The sequence below is a fragment of the Pogonomyrmex barbatus genome, unplaced genomic scaffold, assembly GCF_055798465.1.
Source record: "Pogonomyrmex barbatus isolate J1 unplaced genomic scaffold, ASM5579846v1 scaffold7, whole genome shotgun sequence".
Lineage (NCBI taxonomy): Eukaryota > Metazoa > Arthropoda > Insecta > Hymenoptera > Formicidae > Pogonomyrmex > Pogonomyrmex barbatus.
In genome coordinates, this window is record NW_028297171.1 from 5,212,178 (window position 1) to 5,236,668 (window position 24,491).

The 24,491-nt window shown below is 34.3% G+C and overlaps 2 protein-coding genes across 4 annotated transcripts in view; one reads left to right on the forward strand and one right to left on the reverse strand.

Annotated features, from left to right (window-relative positions):
* The window catches only part of LOC105432177 (uncharacterized), a 337,430-nt gene that overhangs the window by 151,873 nt on the left and 161,066 nt on the right, over window positions 1-24,491 (forward strand). The gene's annotated exons all lie outside the window — the stretch shown is intronic.
* LOC105432174 (uncharacterized) overlaps window positions 878-24,491 on the reverse strand; it is a 158,300-nt gene continuing 134,686 nt past the window's right edge. For all 3 annotated transcript variants that reach the window (XM_011646849.3, XM_011646846.3, XM_089083230.1), the window contains 6 exons: window positions 21,611-21,628; window positions 7,692-7,849; window positions 7,219-7,353; window positions 6,184-6,374; window positions 3,966-4,187; window positions 878-3,076 (listed from right to left, as the gene is read on the reverse strand). In XM_011646849.3, the coding sequence (XP_011645151.1) occupies window positions 2,981-3,076; window positions 3,966-4,187; window positions 6,184-6,374; window positions 7,219-7,353; window positions 7,692-7,849; window positions 21,611-21,628 (820 nt within the window). In that variant the 3' untranslated portion in view covers window positions 878-2,980. The remainder of the gene's footprint in view (window positions 3,077-3,965; window positions 4,188-6,183; window positions 6,375-7,218; window positions 7,354-7,691; window positions 7,850-21,610; window positions 21,629-24,491) is intronic.

Sequence of the window (24,491 nt, forward strand, 5' to 3'; positions counted from 1 at the left end):
AATGTTTCTCTATTTCTCACGGTTTTCGCTTTTAATAGTTTACGAGATTTCGCAGTGTGTAACAACCGATGTATACGACATCTGATATCGGGTCCGATATCCACTAGGAAGATACGTTGAATGTTTTGTGAATCCTCCATTATCGATATCCACATAAAGGACTCAACTCCATCACATTGATGATTGCAAAAATACTTACTGAAATACTTCACGAAAGGAAAATTATACGTTAAAGCGGCATAAACTCCAAAATAAAATAATCTGTATGATTTATTTGTTGTTGATGAAATTTTTTTCCCCTTTTATTAAAAATATTTGAAAAAAATTTTAATGTTCTTGAAAGCCGACTACTACGAAACTGTTAAGTGTTAAAAATGTTGGAGAAACTTTAATTGCTGTAAAATTAAAGATTACTTTATTAATTGAAGAAATAGCAAACTTATTACACATAACATCAAGCGGTCAACCGAATGGTGAAATGTTTGTAACGAGCCTCTTAGTGCACGCGAGTAACCGCGGAAAGCGTCGTAATATCTCGCGATGTTGCGATGCCTCGCAGTAATTAGGTGCCGCTTGAAAGGATGAACATGCTCGAAGAAGTGAACGTGCCAAGAACTGCAAGATTCCTTTTCCCTTTGGCATGTTATTAAAAACTAGTTCTAATTAGAGACGGTTTGCTAATTACTTACTATAACTATGCATTTTTAATAATTACTAAACTGCCACGATGCTGAATGAAAATTACAATGCTAAATTAAAAAAAAAAGGAATGTTTATGTATTAAATGAAAAAAAAATTGTCATGAACAAAATGGCAATATTTTATTTTTATATTTATTATGTAAAAGGAGTGGAAGAGGGAAAAAATTTAAATACAGTTTAAAAGACGTAATATATTTTATTTAGACATTAATGATCCATAAAACATTGTTTATATATGGGGCTATAAACAAATAACTCTCGTCGCTACCATCTAGTCGTGACGTAATAAATATTTTGTTTTACAGAGAAAAAAACGCAGGAAGAGAAGCGCGTCAGGCCTCGTAAAAGCTCGACCAATTTTTTCCGACTGTCGATGACGTTTTTACTTTTTCATAATTGCGATGCATCACGAATTGTTCAGGCTATATCAAAAAATGATATACTTAGATTATAAGATTTTTGATATGCATGAATTACAGGAGCTGTCGATGGGAAATCATGAAATAAAACAATGAAGATAATAGATTCATTAAAAATAGAATATGTTATACTTTCCTAACAAAAAAAAATAAATCCACGTTCGTAATGCGTATATGATTGTTTTGATTCTCATACTTATGTTTAAATCAATAATTAATAAAATAATTTTTGAAATAAAAAATAATATATAATAAAATGCTAAAAAGTTTATAAATATATATTTGTGAAGTATATATTTTTAAATTCATAAGCACATAAATTACATTAAAATGATTATTTGAAATTATCACATCTGTATACTAGATCTATGCATGAATTTATAAGTTAATAAACATATAATAAAAATTATAGTAATCTAGAATTACTATAATTACTATAATTTATATTATTACAATTTAACAGCCACCAACAGAGTCTCCTCCCTTCTCGCTTTCTCTATGCTACGTTTCCTTCTTAAAATATATAACAATTATTTAAATCGTGTGTAGTATGATTCATTAAAAATTCCAAAATAAAAGTGAATTAGAACGAAGCAGATAAAAAATGGACTTGCCGTTAACGATGATCGAAGTTTAAATTCGTAATTTAATTATTAATTCGCCATCAACATCATTGTTTATCGGGAGATATGTTCTTTCATAAATAATTTAAGTGGCAATCTATATTTTTAATCTACACACACGCATGTGCGATGAAAGAAAGTCATAAGATATTTCTTTGTTTTTTTAATCAACAACTGTCAATTTCGAGAACTATTTATATCCGGTATTAACGTCATAATGATTCTCAAAAAAATTAAATTTTTTTCTCTGAATTAAAAATAATAAATAAATAATTTTTAAGATTCCTAGAGATATTAAATTGATAATTCATTAGCTAATATGTTATCCACAAATATCTTTAATATTTTGTCACTGATATGACAAAAGCACTTGTTTTTATATAGTTGAATAATAATAAACTTATACTGTATACAATCTTTTAAATATAAAATTTTCTGTGATTTACAACTGCATTATGTGGATTTGAAATCTCACGCTTGATAAATTTTAGACATTTTAAAAGCTAAAGAAAAGTGTATATTCAAAAATAAAAAAATTTATAAATTTAAAAATTTAGATCTTTAATAATTCAACGTTTTCAGACTGAACGAATAAAGTTTTTAAAATTTTCATGTAAAAAGCTAAGAATCTTTTATAGATTATTTTAAATCATTTTTTTTTTTAAAGAAAGCTATTTTTTTGTATAAAAAGAAAAAAAATTTGAAATGTGTGTCCGAAAAATTCTAAATGTCAAATATTGTGAAAATCAAATCTGATTATTAAAAGAAATTCAACACAATTGTAACAAATTTGACAATTTAAAAATTTACATTTTAATGAATGAAATAAATACATACAGATTTAAAAATCCGCACACTGCTTAAATTATATTTATTAATTAATATTTTCCAAAATAATGTAAAGTCAATCTGACTTTTTGTAATTTTCTATTTCCATTTAAGCTAAGATCAGCTTTTAATTAAAATTTGACATGGAATTGCAAATTACAAGTGCGTAAAAAGTTCAGAACGGAACCGATTTTTTTTTTGGAAGATGATCAATATTCGATCAGCCGGCATAGACCACGGGATCTAACGATCCTGGATATAATTTGTTAGGCAATTAAGCTATATACAAACGGGTGCGTTATCCTTAAAGGAGATCGATATGTCTCGTTGGTTGGCCGGGGAAGACCGTTCCGATGAATATTCTTTTTTTTTATCTTCTCTTTTAACATTTGTTTTTCTTTTTCCTCATTTACTCCTTCGCCGATAATGAACCATTGGTCAAGGCCATCACCGTTCCAGAAGTTGCCCTCGTATTTGTGTCAGAATTTAGCTCCAAGGACGAGTCCTGTAACGTAATAAAAAAAAATAAACGGAAATAATTTAAGAGTGACTTAAAAAATTTTCACTTTGAAAATTTTAATATATTGATAACGCTAAAATATTATAATTTAATAAAATTATGAGAATATATCTTTTTAGGTCATATCGATGAAATTTTGAAGATGTCAAAGGTACGAATTAAAAAATTCAAGAATTTAAGAACTGTAATTTATCTGTGGTCGTTAACGGGAATCAGAACGATACGATTTATCGCATAGGAAAAAAAAATATCGCGACATCACTGTCGCCGGCATTGTGGTCGTCGTTGGCGCCGACAACGCCGATTTACGACGCTCCTGTTAATATGCATCCAAGAAGAACGATCGTGGATGACTGCTTTTAACTGCTGTGTGGAGAGAGCGACGCCAGTCATTAGTGTCGCCATGCTGGATCCATTACGATCTTTATGCTCTTTATGATCCTTACAACACGTGATCTAAGTCGGTGTTTCTGTCATCGTGTCACTTCCGAATGTGCATCGTAATGGAAAATCATATGCCTTATCTCTTGTCGCTCAAGCCATAAGGTTCTTATTTCTTATTTATATTCATATCGCAACAGAATAAATCAAAAGACGCGAAAACAAAGGAAAAGCTAAAAATACGACTTTGAAGACTTTATTAATTTTAATTATTTTAATTATTTTTTTCTAATCGACATGTTTTTTTTTTTTTTAAGACATGCTATGTTTATATATGTTAATATCTAATATAAAACCTTTTCAATGATTGGAACTTTTGGTAAAAAAAACTTTTTTTTTTCCATCACTTCTATCATTATCGAATTTCTTCGTACGCTACTGTTAATGCCTACTGTTTCTTCACATGCAAAGTGAAGGAGAGCCGAAGACTTACAATGCTGAGAGTATGCATGATGCATGCTTGCGCGGTGTTCTCGACGTGGATCAATTCGTCGCAGTCCTCGTGATCCAACCCGTTAACGTCAGATCGAATCTTGATCGGCGACAGAGCCGCTTCGTTGTCCGTTGACTTGCCACTGTCGGGGGACGGTATTAACTCATGTCCATCAAGTTCCTCCTCCTCCGCGCGCTCTTCGCAATCCGTAGCCTTGATTTCCTGTCATAGATTCCATAGATCAATACTGTTACGCGAGGTTATCGCAGACGGGAAACTGATTAACGAACGTATCTACATTGGAGTCATCTATCCTTACAAGAGACCAGCGCATAGCCATGACAGGAAATTGCAGCAACGTTAAGTGTGTTGCTGCGGGTGCTCATGTTGTTAATGAGCAACACGCTACGATTAATCTTTATCTTCTGAAAAAGATTTCCTTTCTTATCTTATTCTGATCTTATTTTTTTATTCCAATGAGCTTTATTCCAATTTTATTTTTTCCTCAAATTTAGGATTGCATATATATTTTAAATGAAATTTCCTTATAATTAATATGCAAACTGGCTGAAATATATTTAGTTGTCGATTAATCGTCGGATCCTGTTACAATTTCAGACTCCCTCTATATTTTTTTTTAGTCGAGCGAACTTTTTACTCCGATAAAATATACGTTTCAATAACATAATGCTACCATTAATATATGGAGAAGAAAAAATATTGTTAAATGAAAAATCAATTTGTCTCGTTATTCTGTACGTGAAAATGTATTACAGTGAATCCTAGGGACGACCAGTTTCTGCGATATTTAACATCAAAAGTACAATTTTCGGTGTTGCTATCTGTCGACGGGAAAACTGTTAAGGGGAGAGATGGTGAGCGAGTGGCGGGAAAATGCCATCACCCGAGGGGGCGCGGAAAAATATTACTTCGTCATATGTTTCTCTGTCGATACGTCAACCCCAGAGTTAGCTTCGATGGAATCGACGTGTTTCGCGTCGGTCACTGGGGTTGCTTTTGCCGAGTGCAAGCGTATAGCCCCCTTACTCCGCTTCTATATAAGTTCGTGAAAATCGTGCACGTCAAGCGTCGTCGGGAAGACGCTGTCTGCGTCATCGTTCACGGATATATCTCGTGTCTCAGACGACGCGTATCGTCGCGATGCCTCTTTGTTGCCTCCTTCTCCGAATCTCCGAGCGACGACGCTTCGATAAATGTGACGGAAGACTACGTGTCGTTTTGCAAAAAGAAGAAAAAAAGGAGAAAGAGAGAGTGTGCGCTAAGATGAGCTGAATAGCAAAACTGATCTTTTCATAACAATTGAATTTTGGTAGTTTATCGCGTATAAAGCTATGTTATTTGAAAAAATTAAATCGTTATTAAAAAAATAACGCGGACATAATTCTGAAATATAGGTTAAAAGCACAACATTTTTAACGGAAAAAGAATTCGTGAGTTCTGAAGTTTACCTGGTATGTGATAGTTCATGAGATAAAAACGTTTAAAAATATATAGATGTAAAATGTCCCACATGAAAAAAAATAAACCTCGGAGCAAAGTTCACACACGAAAATTACATTATCGATAATATAATATCAATACTACTACGAAGCAAGCAAATTAATCGCTGATTGGCAATGAAACGCAAATTAATTAATGAAAGTGAGACGATATTACTTATTTAAATAATCAGCCATGGCGTCAGACTGAATAATTTGATACATTACGGGACAATCAAATATTTCTATTAATCTCATATTTTAATTACTCAAAAAATACGCACTATAATAAAATAATTTGTTAGTTGCTGACAAATACATTAAATATGAACTGACAAAAACAAATATTTTAGTCGATACTGATATATATATATATATATATATATATATATATATATATATTTCAGTATTTTAATTATGATATATGAATATGAATGTTAAAAAATTATCGCGGAATAATTCAATTATAAGTAACATAAAAAAACATGTATAGTAAACATTCGGTGATTTAAGTATAAAAAGTCTTTCATTTTAGATTGCCTGGCTTCGAGGGTGAATTCCAAGTTCCCCTTCTAGTAGTTAGTTCCACCCTTCGCCGTTGCCGAAGCGGAAACTATTAATTCTTCAGTTCAGGTTGCGCGATTTTGTAAAATATTGCTGCATGACGTCGGCGTAAATAATAAATCTCAGGCAGAACGTAAGAGGGGATGAGAATTAACCTGGAAATCCTGCGGGGAAGGCGATGACTCCTTCGGCTGGTCAAGGCTAGGACTCCGCGACGGACTCGGCGCTCTTGTGCCTAGCTCGTAAATGTTGATCATGTGAGCTGCCTGGGCGTGAACCATCAATTCCCAAGCACTTGGAAAGGATAACTTGCAGAGGACGCAGAGCAACGCCGTCGTCGAGTCTCCTGTTCGTGTGCAAGTGCGGAACATCAATAAATAAGGTAAAGCCATAGTTGTCATGTCACACAGCGAGCCACAGCGAGGGCAAAATAAGACAAACTTTAGAAATTGATTTTTTGAAAGATTTTTTGTCATGTGGAATTTATAAATATTAGACTGCTCGATGGATTTTTAGTCGAGTTATAAAAAAACAGATTATATAATCTGTTAGTGTCATTAATATAAATTGCTCGCGCGTTCGAACGCGCAATAAAAACTTTCTTTATCTAAATTAAATATGAGCCAATTATTTTTTTATTAGTTTTGTCTCATTTTATCCTTTTTGGATTTAGCAACATAATTCGAGCCGCCATAAGGAAAATGGAATTTGTACAATATAATACATTCGCTTCTTTTAATATAATACATTCGCTTCTTTTAAATGGAACATCTAAAATTGTTTGATTAACGATAATGCAACGATAATAACATGAAATATGGACATTTAATTTGTCCGTATGAACGGAATATGATGCGAAACGATTTTACACGGTGGTTATCTTGTTTGTACAATTTAATTTGTCGTGTAAAAAGGCAGAGATTTGTCATCAATTATGTCAATTAATTAATACTAAATTTAATGAATATAAATAATCTTTTAATTTAAATGGGATATAAGAGTTTTGGATCGAACAACACCGATGATATCGTAAAAAGTTGTCGAACTGTGTTAATTGTGATCGACGAGAGTAAATCGCTGATTAAAATGATGACGATGGATAATTATATTAATTCTGGATCTTCCGGTGGGATTCGGAACGCGTTTACGTACCGGAAGGAGGCGCCTCGAAGTTTATTTCGAGTACATACTTGGGGCGGCTCCGTTGAAGGTGTGACATTTACATGTGAACCGCAGCTTGCAGTAGTTCCGCTTGTGCTCCAACAGCTCCCCGAGTTCCGTGAACATCTCCCTGCAGTTGCCGCAGATCAGTATATCTGGATTGCCTACGACATACCTTCAATTAAACCTAGCCTTCATCGCACGACGAGGCTTTGGGACTCCGTGTTACGAGGTGGTAACTTATAAACTTGAAAATAATCATTACATCATAATAATAATAATAACTAATTGCCACCACAACTAACCATCATTAGAGTATAACGATTTTTTCTCATAGAAAAATTATGTCAGGCTGATTGGCCAATTCGCCTTTCAATTTATAATTAAACTAAATTATAAATCTCAAAGTGAAGAAAAGGGAGAGAAAGCGAATTATATATATATATATATATATATCGCAAATAATGAAGATGTTACATTGGTTCGAACGCACGGTACTTACTGTACACTTTAAGTTGATTCAAGTCGGGTATCGTCCCAGTATTTGCCATCGATTGTTGTTTCTGTAGCTTCGGATGCTGCGCTCGTGTCGGTGGCATCAAACGCGGTCGCTTCAGCGGCGGTGCTAAGCGTGGAGGAAACGCGGTCGACGCGTAATAACTGCAAACAGAAGGTTTGTTTTGCAATATACATTAGTATATGCATTATGTCAAATTTGTACGCGCGCCTGCACTCTCTTTCTCCCACCCTCCCTCCCTTCCTCTCTCTCTCTCTCTCTCTCTCTCTCTCTCTCTCTCTCTCTCTCTCTCTCTCTCTCTCTCTCTCTCTCTCTCTCTCTCTCTCTCTCTCTCTGTGTAACGATAAATATTATCCTGAATAACCATTGTTATTCTACACTCTTTACATTTGAAACTTTCACATTATAGTTATTGTTAATCTATTCTTTGATATTTTTTAATTAAATAAGAGTCTATAATACGTTATATACGTTATCGATTTTGTAAGTGAACAATCGTATAAGCCGTTTCTCTTTGTCTCTTCTCTTTACATTGTGAAAAACGCCACAATAATATTGCATGTTATTTTATTTTGTAAAACTAATTTTTTTGTGATACCTTGCGTTTTCTCCTCATCCCTTTGACATTTTATTCAAATAGAAAAGAGGTGAATGAGTTGCAGTTTTTTTATAAATAATAAAATAAAAACATAATTCTTACTATTATTTCTCTAAATAATTGTATCATTAATACATGTATATTATCTTTCCATAATGTTTCAATTATGATTGTCATTATCAAGCAGAAGTTTTACTGGAATTGAAAGCGTCGGCTTTAAGAAGCTAAAGTGAGTATTGTTGCTCTAAAACTTCGAAGGTGGGAGTACGCGGTAAAATAAATTAGATTTGAATAATTCAGGAAGTATCCGGTAATACGGTTCCTGCAAATTAAGATCGAATTACCTCGAGATTTTCCCTTCGATGGTATCACTTTGCAAGCCAATATAAAATACATATAGTATAATGACGAGAGAAGAATCGATATCTCACGCATAAAAATGTAAAAGCGTCACGTTAAATTACCGCATGTAATTGAAACCGTTTTTGGGAAACGTATATTTCGCGTATATCCCCGTGAACCATCTTTCGGACATCATGACAATTATTCTATTATAATAATAGAGTACGCTCATAGTCCATTAGCGCCGAATCGGCGAACAGTAACGAGGACGTATTATATTCTTATTGTAACACGCAAAATGTGAATATCGAGGGCCACACCATGGCGAGCGGATTTCGTTTTACGGCAAAACACAATGCGGAATGTACGCGTGCGATTTTACGATGTCAGAACTGCCGCTTGCCATAAATACCAGGAGATGCAAGCTTGCAAATTGCCTCCGTTTGCGCTCCTTTTTACTACGAGGCGAATGCATTTCTGTGCACTTTTGATTGCGATTCACGACGCTCGAAATATATCGTTTTGAAAAGTTCCAAAAAGAGAAAACGCCCCGCTTCGTTTTCGCTTTTTCTCTTTTCGAAATAGACAAATTGCACTTTTGTGAAGCAGCAATTTAATTTCCCTATTCCTCGACGGAGTATTCGGATATTAAAATCTCTACCGCGTCAGTTTATCTTCAGATTATATTTTTTTATCTTCTTTGTGTTATACTTTATTTTCTGCTCGTTTTAAATCACCATCAATCACGCCTTGATGTAGGTATATTTAACCGCTAAATATAAAATTGCCGATATGAGACTCATCACTCACTCAATCTCGCGCGCGCAAGTTACATGATTACACAATGCCGAGATACTTCGACCTTTAAGTACTTGTATTCAAACACAATTCATAAAGTATCTGTCGTTTTGCGTTAAAAAAATATCAAAACCGATATAAGCGGAAGCATTATAAAGTAAGTAAATAAATGGAAAGGCTACACGTTTCTTTAAAAGCTTTTGATTTTTGTCGTTGATTTTTTTCGTCCGCTTACAATGCAATAAGAGATGTGAGCATCTCGATATTAAGTGCATAATGAATAGGAATCGGAAATTATCTCTCCGCGGTGTATTCGCTGAAGTCAAATATATACACTACTATGTACGTAAAGCAATACACTCATGTCGTAACAATGCACAGAAAAGTAATCAATATCTAGTTCTCTCTCTATTGTTATCATTGTATCAATTTCGTAATCGATCTCAACGCCTCCCATGCAAACAACGGTAAAGTCTGAATCCTGACAATAAAAGTATCATGTCGCTGACATGTGCCAATGCTCATGTCGTTGTTATCGGGCATTGCCGATTTCCATATACTAGAAAATTTTAACGTTTAATTTTCCGGCGAAAATTAAATGGAATGAAAATCTTAAAAAATTAAAAAATATCACCGGAAATCTGACAGCGTACTTTTATGACGTGTTGCAATATTTTATTATTTCGACTTTACTCGCCGTGTTGTTTTATACATTGAATTCTAAGAGTGCTTTTATAATTCTCTGATTCGTATTTATTCTACAGATTTTAACGATTTAAACTCTATTATGTGTTTTATAGGACCTTCTTTCTCGTATTTTTTTTTTTTTTAAACTTTACTTTTTTGAAAATTACGACAGAGCTACGAGGAATATAACAAATCATTTTGATATTCTCATGAAGAAAAACGAAGGTGTTATTTAAAGATTAAGCCGATGTAAGATGTGCAGAGTTGCGCGTGAATTCGTGCTTTCTTGCCGTTGTTAAAAGTTCTTTTAAGACGAGTTTCTCTTCTTCGAATAATAGCAGAAGGTCGCGCGACAAGCGAAAAAAGAAATAGGAGCAGAAAGAGACAAAACAAGATCTACAGGGCATCATCTTCGACGTTGTTCCTCGCCAGTGTTTCGATAGTTTTAACACGTTCCGAAGTACCATCCAATTACCGGCCAAGTCAGCTTTAGATTTCCCGCTGGTCACTCGACAATTTTTACAGATAAGCTTCTCACTTCTCTAAATTATTTCAGATATTAAAGAAATATTCAAATGAATATTCGATGAGCAAAACGTGATAAATTTGCGCAAAGTTGTAAATTAAAGAATTAAAAATAAAAGAAAAAGTAATTTTGCGCTACGTTTTCAGAATTATTTAATATTTCATAATAATAAAATAAGCTGGATTTTTTTAATTTTAATTCGTGCGAAAAATTTTAGAAGTCTTAAATAATTTTCTCGCGGTCTTCCAAATTGGATAAAAGTCGAGTTGATGATATAATTGGAAATGAATCTGGGTCGTTCGCGGGCTTATACTTTTATGTAAAAGTATAGTTGCATCGTTACGACGCCAGACGTCCATCCATTTTGAACAAGTAAGGCTTCTAATTGCCGCAATAGACATAAGTGGGTTAATATCGAGTATGAGTTAAATTGTTCTTATGCACGATAATATACTTATATCTATCGTCTTGGATCTTTCGATACGGCGGAAGAATACATTGTAATTTAATCTAATCTAATTTATATCTCGGCTCTCTCGCTCGAATCGTAACGCGCTTACCCATAAGATAAAGCTCGCAAAAATTTCGGAAAGAGATACACGGAAACGTCCCGGATCCTCCCGCATATAATATTTTCCATGTTATTTTAGATTCCCCGTGCTGTTTAATCGAGCGCGCTCAATCTCAGGCGGGACGTGGCCGCCGAAAAACGACGCCGACGCCAGTTGTCCACGTCGTCGCGTCTCCACTTTATATACGCGGTTCTCTCGGATATGCATGTATTCAGATTAGACAACGCGGAGGGAGAATTTGTCGGATAAATTCAGCCGGGGGTAGTTGGCCGGGGGCCGCCGCCGGCTCGCTCGCTCCCTCTAACACACTGAATTTCATTAAAATTCATTCGGCGCGGCAAGCTGTCACAACGTGCCACGGATGTACAGACGGACGAGCGAGCTAATAGGCTTACCGTGTTATTACAAAAGGCGCCGAGCCCCTTCTCCCACTCGAGCGGACACACTGTGTGTGCGCCGCGACCATATAAATTAAATATAAATAATGTACGATGTAAACTGAATTAGATGACGCATGTCCGCCCGTTGTCACAAATACCTCGCGCGTAAACGTCCGTTAGGAAACGATAAGCGATCGATATTAAAGCGAGGGTATGATGCCGCCGCGCGATGAATTAACATAATAATTTTCTACGAATTGAAGGTACAAAAGGCGTCAGAACGCTGGTGATGATAATTCGAGGGGTCCGAGAGTTGTCGTTGATACGACAATTCTCAACGTGTAACATCATCCGATCGCGCGGCATCGCCACCGAGCTGTTTCTTATTCCCGATTTTTGTGGACTCGCTCTAACGACGATAAATCATTCATTTTTCATCAGAATGCGTCAAGACAGTGTCACAATGTACGCCCGGTGGGCAAAAACCAACCGGCCATATTTTACTATCGCAAGTATCACGATTTCCGCTCATTCCCTCGAACCCATAAATAATATTTCTGTCGGTGGCCAGGTCGGCGTTTTCCCGCAATTATTGCGTCTCTCATAACCGACGTCATAATTCTATACCATATAACGAGGCCATTCGTAACCCTCCAACCTTCCCTCCCCCTCTTCCACCCCTCTCACTCCTCCCTCTCCCTCACCCGTTATCCACTCTCCCACTTCATTCTGACATTTTTTTACGACCTCTTACGAGTGACGGCAACTAATGCGGCAGCGCGTTGCAACAAATGCGTGAAGAAGCGGTAAATAAACGTAATAACGGCAGAATGATAATGACAAAGTAGCGACAAAGCGCGTTGTGAAACTGCCAAGAATTACTTCGTTCGTATTTCTGTTACCTGTGTAAGCGCGTTCGGATTTCATCGCATTACAATCGGGACATCCTGGCCAAATTTCGATGGCCTTAAGACGGCTTACCCGCGTTTTAAATAACTAATGATTTTACGAAGAGAGTAGAAATAGCGTCTTTCACGGTAGTCCATTTCAATTTTCGCGTTCGCCGCGAAATTTCATTTAGAGGGACGTGAGTGTTCTCCAATCTTCTAAATTTAAACTCAACCGAGAAAATGCACAAAACGAAGAAATTCCGAAGGGACGGAGAACATTCGGCGACGCTCGAAGACGAGCCTAAAGAAAAGGTTGGCCAATAAATCGACGGATTTTCATCAAGGGCTAACCCTCGGACGGACGTCGGCCAACGAGCGCGGTGATTGGCAGCTCTGACAATTATTTGTTTTCCACAAATCACGCGGTGACGCCGTTCTTCTACCTTTCTTTCTTTCTTTGCCGTCGTCTCCGTTGTTTTTTTTCCTCAAATTTTCTCGTGATTCTCATCTTACGAATTCCCCATCACATCTCATGTGTCTCTTTTTACAAGCTACTTCTCTTTTACTAATAATAAAAAAACAAAGCCAACAAAGTTTGGATTGCACTGAAAACATAATTAATTAGAGTACTTACAAATTGTGTCAATTAGATTTATACATTCTAAATCGTGTGATATTACGACAGCCTTAAATATCTTTATGTGAGAAGATGGAGAATTTTAAGTTTCATTACATTAGAACCAAGTGCTAAATGTTCTAAAAATGAATGTAATGTAAATGAATAAATTGATTAACGTCTATCAAATTTTCTTTCTGAAAATTTTACAATCAAAACTGTGAATTAAAGTTATCTCGATATTATAAAATAATATCACTTTTAAGTAAAATTATATTCTCTCAACTTTGATTTTTTTTTTTTATTTATCCATCTCTTGCATTTTTCTCATTTTCAACTCATTTGTGACTATCACTTAGTTTTTCACAGTAATGAGATGAAATTTACATCTTGTATAATTAAATATTTTTATCTCATGTCACATGTAAACAAATGTGAATATCGTATCTAAATGTTTTCGACTTTTGTAACTTAGATTTAGATCTTAAAAGAATTAAAATGAATGAAAATAAATTGAGCATTCTGTGAGGGTAAACTCTAGAAAATATATGTGGGAATAATAAAGCAATAATTATTAATATAAATTAGTGGGCAGAGGTGATTTAAGAGAAACGCATATACGTGTAATTCCGATACGTTTCTATACGCACAGAAGCGATGTTATCACGATCGATTTTGCATTACAGCCTCTTCTTCCGCCTCCCACCGCGTTTCATCGTGCGAATATTAATGCCGCAATTAATTTCGCTTAAATCGCGATGGAATATTTCGGATTTTTCATGAAAGCCAAATTATGCGCACTGACCAACAATGGCGCACCCCCCCTCTTCCCCCTTTTCTCTTTCCCCTCTTTTTGCTCGGGTGCCATTAATTCGGTACGATGTTTCGATTAAATTGCAGTCTAAGCGCGAAGAAGTGAAAAGCGTTTTGTGCGTTTGACGCGCCGCCAATTACGCGAGACGTCAAAATAATGAAGGTGGATCGCGTTTTCCACGATTGCCAGCTGCCAATTATAGCTTTTCGCGGTCGTGTTTGTCACCCTTTTCCGCGCCGATATTAATAAATCATCATTGAAATTGTTGTTGCATTGTCGCGCGATGACCGAGGCGAGTACGGATTTTGACGTTGAAATTTTCACTAAATTACCGATTGTGTGCGCGTGATGCGTAGGATGCAATTACATAGTAAAATTATTAAATGTCAAATCCGCAAGAAAATTAATTAAATTAATTAAATGTATAAGATAGATTTTAACACCTTTTCTAAAAATCTTAATGTGAAAATATTTAAAAATTTGTTTGTTCTGCAATCTTCGTTCAAATCCAATTTATATTCGATACAAAAAGATATATTGTGATTATCCTTTAATACACACGGAAAATGTTTTAATCGAAAAGAGGAAATTTTTACTCTTAATAAAATAAATATAAAGAAATTATTCTCAAACGCATTTTATTCAGTTATTATTTGTATTCATGTATCGGCATTTATACATAAATCGTTCAATGGTCTCTTTTTCAATTAACGGATCGAAATAAATATTATAAAAATACTGAATATTTTTATGCAACGCCAAAAAGTTTTCTAAACTTTTTGATTGGTTATGGGATGTTTCCAAACATAACGGACGCTATGTTTGTGCGATTGATCGCATGAACACGGACAAAAGGGAAAAGTTTAGGAAGCGTGAGGCGGCCGTTTACTTTCACGAGAGAAACTTTCAGCGTTTAAATTCAGCTGTGGTTTCTAGAAACGATTAAAGACATCGATCGTAAATTATCTTGGTAGCCATTAATATTCGAAGTGCCATTTCGCAGGTGATAAAACGTTAAATTTAGAATAATTAAGAATTCTAATGATGAAATGGTAATGATGAAATCTTCGCAATAATATGTAAAATATCTTATTATTAAAAAAAAAAAAAAACAAATAAAGTTTTAAAGAGGAATTATTTAAATTAGGACACAAGTTGTCAAGAAGAAAACACGCATTTATATACACGCGCAAAAAATTCATAATTGTTTTTCTCCTAATTTTGACACGTCTCTTCCCGAAGTGTAATGTATGGTGTGAAAAATATCCGTATGAATATACGTAATTAAAAATATTTAAAAATATTGGGGCTATTTTGCAATGTACTAATTGCAAAAATTTGCCTCTATTGCTACTTAATAATATATTGCAGGTTACACGATGAATACGATGCGAATGAAGATCAAAGCGCATTCCACATATGAAATTCATTGCGTTCTATAGCTGCAGATACAGATTTGCATAAATCGGCACGGCTTGCGAAAACAAGTTAAATATAGAAGCGTATCGCTAGTTTTTAACTTTTGCAGAGTCGAATGTCGAATGCATTTTACATTTTTCAAAGGGATGATGCCGTGTAACATCACCGCTGTAACTTGATTGGTCGCAGCGTCGATTTCAAAGTTGATAATTGACTCGCTCGCGAAAAAGCTCGGCTGACCAACCTGGTATTTATTCGAATTCAACGTTTTTAAATGTTTTCGATACTAGCAAATAAATCGAATAACAATATTAAACAAGTGGGTTCGAAGGAAGTAAACAATTTGCAAAAGGGTGCGACACTAAATGTTAATTTTTATTTTTCATTAGCTAAAATAATTTGTTTATAAAAAGAGTTGTGAAATTTAATTTCAATCCTTCACTAAATTTTGGTGCTTATTGCAAAATCACCCGTGAATAAAAGCCGTGATTATAATCAGCCACAAGTCTCTGATTATTTTATAATGATGATACTCCGTACGGCGTATGATTAATTTCAGGTGGCAATAACGCTTAATTTGACGCGGATAGGACGTGCATTAAGCGATGCACGATCCATGCACTTAATGCACATCAATGGGGATCGAGCATTTAGGCCGACGCGACACCGACATCTCGACATCGAGGGTCAAGGGACGTATCGATGGCACGCGATTAGGCTCTCGAAGTCGCGAAGGTGTCTTGAGAGACGTTCGTCCCTAATTAATCTCCCTCGCTCGATGTATTGTACAAGCGTCGGACGTCCGATCAAATGCCAAATTAAATAGGACGTGACATCGAGATAGCTAAATAACAAGCAGAAAATAACAAGTAAATAAAAAGAAAAGATCGACTGACATGATAAGAAAATACTGATTTACAAAAAAATCTCTCTATCGTGCTTCGATGAGTTTAAAAGACAAATAAAAGTTGGAGTATATTACGAGTGTCGCATTTGTCGAAATGTTGAATAATACATCAAGTTCGCCTGTTGTCCTGTTTACGCACGTTTTGTGCACTATCGTTCGTTACTGCTCGTATCTGTATAATAACGGCAATAATATTTTGTTGTATCTATTTTTAAAAAAGACATGTAAAGTCTGAATTTTAAAACTGCTCCCTTTTTTTCGCGATGCTCATTCATGCTTTCGATTCACACTATGATTATTTCATATCGTGAGGAACTGTCATTACGAAGATTGTGAATTTTAACAGCACAGATTTTGAAAAAGTTAGTAATACAAGTAACATTTTTAAAGAGAAAAAAAAATCACGATTTTTCATCTTAATCTTTTGTCTTATCGCGATATTTGTCTTAAGCTCGTTTAAATTTTTTTTTTTGTTTATTACTTTATTTCTTCATCCATAATTTTAATACTTTTTTTATATTATAACGAATTTTTTTATACATAGTATAAATATGTAATTTTTTTATAACACTGATCAAACCTGAGCTACGCAAACAAATAATGTAGGTCGCGCGTTGTTGTATTTTAGTTACAAATAAATTCGATGTCAATCTCAAAACCATTACGCTGTTGTCATTAAAAGCGATTCAACTTCATAATTTTAAAAAACTATAAGTAATTTTTGTTTGTAATAATTCAATGCATATATACGCTAAGAATTTGCTTCTCGAGAAAAAATAATGTTCTCAATTAATATTTTTCAATTAATACTTTTTCTTTCAAAAGCTTTGTTTGTTGTAAAATAACATATATTTGTTATTTTACAACAAACAAAGCTTTTTCTTTCAAAGAGAATATCAAAAATTAATCTCCAAGCATTTTAAAGATTTGAAATTTAAGGGTCCGTATTTATAATTTTTGCTAATAAAAATTATTTAATATTTATAACGCAAACTATGAATATTATTTATATAGGTATCCTTTGAAAGCATATAATAACATTCAACGATTTTCATTTAAGCATACAATAACATTCAACGATTTTCATTTAAGTTACAAAAGTTATTTTATGCTATGAAATTAAGCAACTCGTTCTATTCAGCTTAAAATACATCTATAGTATGGAATATATATAGAATTTATATATATATATGAAAAAGTATATTTTCATATAGAAATTTCAGGCAGAATACGTGGTATATCACAAAAAAGGGATTGCTCAGAATCTAGCGATGGAGCCATTATATATGCGCTTCTCGCTTATAATCAGTTTAACAAGACCGTTGTAAGACATAAATAACCGCGTCTGCATCTTATCGCTGAAATCGATCACGAGTTGCAGTTGTACGCGCAATTATTGCTCGGCGCAAAACCACGCAGGTATAACAGCGTTCTTGTTCTTCGCGCACTCCGCATCTACCGGGTGACAACTAATTCCCAGCGAACCCTGTTAAGCCTTTCTCGCTGGTTCTCGCGCGTAATTAGAAGGGACAAACTCCGAGGTACGCGAGTCTTCCGCTAATTTGCATTGGTTTAACAGCCAGTTTCAGACTACTTGGCATCGCGTTACATGACTATCCTCTAATTTGGAAGGACGACAAATGAGACTCGCAACACCTTAACTGCCCTCTTTTTTCACGGATTGATCATACCAGAACGCGACTTAAATCGCTTTTGCTTCTTGTAATCTCGTCATATATCATCTACAACACACACACACACACACACACACACACGTGCGCGCGCGCGCGCGCGCGTGTATATGTATGTATGTGTAATATATATATATATATATATATATATATTACAAAAAAAGATTTTATTACGTGAAAAGAATGGATGTAGAAAAATAAAATAAATTTGATATGACTCATTTAAGATTCTTTTCTCTCCTGCGAGAACGCCATATATTTTTTGTTTCATGCGTACGAAAATTAGAATATTTATTTCACGAAATCTGGAGTTGAAAAGATAACGATTTGAAAAATATAAATTTTAGGTAATTAAACAGTCATGACAACAAACTTTTTTGAAACTTTGTTTCGCTTAAATTATATACATTAACGTAATCAACATGTACACTAATATTGTCATAATGTATGGTCTAATAATTGTTGGTCGTTAATAAAGGCAATTACATGAGGTACCTGTGCTTCTATCGTGATTACATACGACTAATAATGCTAGTTAGTACTTGCTAATAGTAGCGACATTACACATCTCGGTACTAGCCGTTTCAGTATCGTTATTATTGATGATAATGCTTGACACAGCATTAGGATTTATATATCATAATATTATATCTAAATTTGTTTCTTTCTCGAAGTACATTAAATAGGATGTTAATTATTAAAAAAAAATATTTCTCATTTATATGCATTATTGATGAAGATACGTATTGTTGAAAAAGAAATTCCCTGCTTACATATTTTTAAGAGGTTAAATAAATATAAAGGGAATCTATCGTATTAAATATTAAAACTTTCATTTATTTTATCGAGGAAACTAATGTAGTTTTATCTCACGTGCGAATTGTACAACACAACTAATCAAGATAGTGCCAATAATCGAGGAGACGTAAGCTTCGATGCTTCTCATTCTCCATCTCCGGATTTAGGACTGACATCTTCCCCTTCTTCCTTATTGGACGTTCTTCCCACCATACAAACTTCATACGATGCTCCTGCAAACTTTATGTTGCAATAACGAAACGCCACTGGTAAAGTCAAAAATAAAATTGACAATTTATAGCGGTTGTACGATAAAACGAGCGTACATACAAGATAAACCGTGTTTTCTAGGAAAATTGCCGATTTAAAAAAGTATATTTAGATAACATTCTGCTGTAAACGAAAATAATAAGATAACAAAAGACGGGGGAACTAAAAACATATCAAAAATAAAATATAATTTACTTAAATATAATTTTAACGGTAATAAGATCATAAAATAAAAATTAAAATGAAAATATACGTACACGTGGTTTTAAAGATGAAAGTTATATAATAAGTTGTTTTTTGTTTAAATTGAGATGATATGATCGCGGATCGTTTTTGCTTACTGCAGATATATAGGAGAATAAATAAATGCCGATACATTCCACCGCAATGAAATTAAGCTCATTTGTGCGCAATGAGTCGCAAATTGTTATTCTCAGTCGATAATCCATAATTATTCATTACGCTCATACAACCGTAAATAGTAATTATTAATTTAGCCCAACGGCAGCTTTTTGTGCACATTCGACCGAATGACACTTTGCATTTGTTCAAATTACGAGCCAATCCACAGTGGCACGCCTCTAGCAATAATAATTTCTTGTAATGAACGAAATATTATGCAAAAGCAGAGGAAAATTATAAGATGTTAACAATTGCTTTTCGTTCACACATTCAATATTTTTTCATATATAATATGTAATCATAAATATTATTTCTAGATAAATCTATTCTAATACAATACTTTTCTATATATAATATAGTAAAAATGTAATTTAATATGAAAGAAAATGTATTATATTAATTAGTCATTTATTAAAAATTTAATGATGTACACATTTTTGCCATTAGCTTTGCCTACATTTAATACAAAATATATCTAATTATGCATACATACTTAATTATGAATTTTTAATTAAAGGTAAGATATTAAAACTAAAATTTTATATAAACATTTATAAAATAAAGACTGTACCGGTGAATATCTGAAAAGCGATAGTACACTTTCCGCTAATGCATTTATTTTGTAAAAGTTAAGTAACTGCATGAAATATGACACACGAAATGTTGCAAATTAAACGTTTGTTTTCAGAAACATTGTTTTTATAAAAATGTAAAAGTTTAGATGTACATGTTTCATATAAAAATTATTACACCTGAACTTTACATCTCTCGATTACACATTTACGATTATATATTTTATAACAGTTTGGATTGCGATTTGTCGCCGAGTGTTCACGATTTTCGTAGAATTGAAAACCGATAATAATTTAATCATAAAAAAGTCACGATCGAGTGACATCGAGTCGCGCGAATCTTGATTCTAATAATTCATTGCATGTGATGTCGCCTGGTGATGAATCTCGAGGGACAGGCGTCTCTAATTAACCCAATATCCACCAGATATGGGCATTATAGCTGCGTTGTATCCACGTGTTAATCGAATTGTCCCATGCGTGCGGTGCGTCACTCGCGAATCCTCGTGATAAATTCCAGATTTCGAATTATGAATTCTCTTCTCATCCGCGCGTCAATTCCCTTCTATTATCACCTTCGTATCTTCACATTTTTAATATTTCTCTTGAAAATTACAAAAAACCGGCCGTTTTCTCTCGACGTGGCACAAGTAAATAAGCAAAAACAAAAGACCGATTCTGAACAAACAGATCCCGCTGCATCTCTCGAAGTGATGCACGCGCGTCAACGATCGCCGCATCTCGCTCGCACCCTCCGTTGAGAGTTTAAAAAAAGAGCAAACAGAACTTAAAGACAAAGCGAAAAATGCCGTTCTGCGAACGTCAACGGGCGGCATCGCGGTGCCTTCGCTTTCGTTTTAATTGTGACTATTCAGAGGCGTCTCCGTGACCGGCATGGAGAACACGCGTCGCGTCGCGTCGCGTCGCGCTGAACCGAGCGAAGCGGAGCGCGCTGGCCGTGTCGCGTCGTGCCGAGGTGGACGCTACAATAAAAGCCCGCTCTCTTCGTTCCGCGTCTGAAGCGCACGCGATTAAAAAGGGCAAAATATGAATGCACCAGCGGGACGCATTCCGCCGAGCGCGGCGAACCCCCCCTTTTTTTTTTTTTTACCAACGGCTACCGTCATGCGACAGTCCGAGGTCCATAGCGTCGCGCGTTTGTTCCCTCTTCCCCCTCCCCCCTCTCCGCCCCTTATTCTGTTCGAATGTGTTTACATTCCCGGCTTTCGGCATGCAACTCGCGCGAAACGCGTACGTTCGCACCGTTCATTGTTGAGTCGTACGAATTAGCCGTGCGCATGTTGAAATTGAGGAAATCAGAAACAAAGAAGCGCAAACGCGTCCCGCTTATGCTTGTTAATGCAAGAGACCCCCAAGGTTTTTTGCTCGAAACTGAAATAACAGCTGGGGAGAAGGACCGCAAATCCCGGAATATGAAAGAAATGCACGAATTTCGATAGAAATTAAAACAGGAAACTTTACGCTTATTACATATTGACTCAGGTATTGCTTGAAATGGCAAAATATATAAATATAATTATTATCAATCGTCGCGTAATGTTGCGTTAACATAAATTAATATTATGATACCTGCATATTGGAGTAAAATTCGAGATATTCACCTGTCATAGTAGTAGTCCCTGAAACAAAAAATAAATGCAATTTATATTAGATAAACGATCAATGATAAATATTTTCTAATTATTTAATGTATTATTCAGTTTCATCTTCATTAAAGTTTATAGCGAGTATTTATTTAAAATGATTAATTTTACATGTCACTGAGCAGAGCAGAATATCTAATTTTATATCGCAGATTTCGTATCAACGCGCAAGTGACAATTAAATCGATATAATATTGTTTACTAACGATCACGCAATATAAAAGGTGAAATGCAAGCGTGAAAAACATTCACAAATTCGTGTCGACCAAAATATTCGAATTTATATTTCGCAGTCTACATATTGCGGTGATTGGGCACGAATCGATTGACGATTACCAGAGCGTGTAATTTGAACTACAGGATTCTCCAAAAGAGAAGTAAATATCGTTTACTATTAGCTCGCACGATATAAATTTCGGTGATTCAATGTATCTCATTATTAACTTATTAAATTATATGGTGTATAAAATTGAATAAAAAAGCATTAATATATAAACTTTTCTCCCCATTTTCCCATTATTGAAATATGAGACTTTGGAGAAAGAAATAAATTTATTTTATATAACAATTGTTTTTTTTTTTTACAATCCACAATCCTCTTATATATATAACGATTCTTTTTGTTAGAACGCCACTTCTAGAAAAATCGTAGAAAAATTGTAGAAAAATCGTGGAAATCCCAGTGAAGGTAGAAAATGTTAGTTCTTGATAACACTCCTGTCACGCTCCGATCTTATTGTAGAAAATGTACTGTTTTATAAAAAGACTGGTACAATCTTCAACGTTTTTACAATAATCGATTTTATACACGCCACAGGCGTCATAAATTACATTTCTACGATCGCATGAATATATCCGCGTGACTTTGCGAGGTTTTCCGACGGAGTTCCGAAGATTTTCAGACGCGGTGCCAGCAGAGAGCCGACAAAACGAATCTCCCGGTAATCGAATCGCGTCGAACTTTAATCGAATTCGTCCTACGAGGAGCGTTTCGGTCAATAAATGCTCCATTAGCCGCAGTTTAAACGTGCGATTTCTCGTGGCAAAAAGGATGAAATGGCAAAACTTTCCAGTGCGAAACACTGATAAAACGGTTGCGTGATAATGGTTGCCAATTATTTCGATCAAATCGTATATATGTATATTAATATACATTTACATTGTGACAATCTGTAAATTTTTCTAATGTGAGTCTTATGAATCAGAAAAATAACGTAGTTAATGAATCTTGCAGCTTATTCGACAAGTTGATGTATTATTCTAGCTTTTATTTTACTTGAATATTCAAATGTCAGATGGTAATTTGAAAAATAAGAGAAGAAGAGGAGAGAGAGAGAGAGAGAGAGAGAGAGAGAGAGAGAGAGAGAGAGACAGAATACAAAATGTACGCGTTTAAAATGCGCCACTTTATATGCATTTTTCAATGATCTTTTTGCCGTATTTTGTTGGCTTTTCATTCTATTCATTTCGCCGATTTATCTATATCTTTACTTCTAAATACCCAAATATATTACAAGATAATCTTTCCGTTTGATAACGCGATGTTAAGTAGTAACGAAGCTTTCAGGGAAAACAAGTAAAAGATGCAGACACATTTTCAGATAACAAATGTTATGGCCGTCTTTAGGTATTTGCCGATATGAATACCGAAAGTTAATTAGCCAATAATAAAAATGCTTAACTACCGAAATAAAGTTTATCGTATAAATAAATACGAAGATGTTTTAATACGTCTTTAACATTCTTTCATTTACCTTATTAAGAAACGTTAATTATTTATCGATAAATGTAAATTATTTAATTGTTAATAAACTTTTCTGTTTTAAAACATTTGTATGTCAAATAATTGTTGACAATTGTTGTATTCGTACGATTCTTTTTCTCTTATTTATTTACGCATGAATTATAGAAAGCTGAATTCGCGAGTACTTTTATGCATCGATCTGCTTCCACGTAATATAATGCAATTAATGGAAAAAAAGATCGAACGCGTTGGAGAATAATTATGGACTTCTATCGTTTCACTAGAGTCGCGATTGTAAAATGCGTGAATAGCATTTGTTGCTGTGAACGCTTTCACAGCGCGTCATGGCGTGTCACATCGGAAAAATAGTTGGCGGAATAGCCAAAAATCGATCACGCACGAAAATCGAAAAACGGAGACACGTCCGAAACACGCGTGCTGCAGAATAAAAAGGACATCGTCCTAAACGGCCGCATGTATCGAAAAAAAAATGGCGCCGCAATTAGGATGTCGGGCACCGACTCTTTATTATTTAAAATGCCTATAGTTTATTCCGCTCTTTCCTTTTTATTTATTCGTTCGTTGTCGATTGACGACTTTTTGCTGATCACGTACTGGCATTTGCTCCTGTGTCATTTTTATCAAATCGTTTACCGTTTGATGAATTTAGCAAATATTACATATGCCAACGGCAATCGTTCGAAAGTATTTAAGCATGCGTACGGGATAATGTAAAATCACGAATGGACCAGAAACAATGTAAATTAAAATATGAATAAAAAAAGAAAAATTATGCTTTGTGATTATAATAGAAGAATCAATTACAATCTTATTGTTACATAATTAATAAAAAAAAATATATAAAATATGTTTTAAAGTGAAATTTTTAATAATTCTAATATTAATTATAATAATTATTAATAATCATAATTATCTCATTTTTAATATTTTAATATTTTTTTCAATTAATTTGTAAATTTGTTATCTACAATTTGTTATTTAATTTTAAAGACATATTACAATATAAAAACTACTGTTTCTACAGAATAAATTTAACATATCACATATATTATTTTTATTATTGAATAATTTATT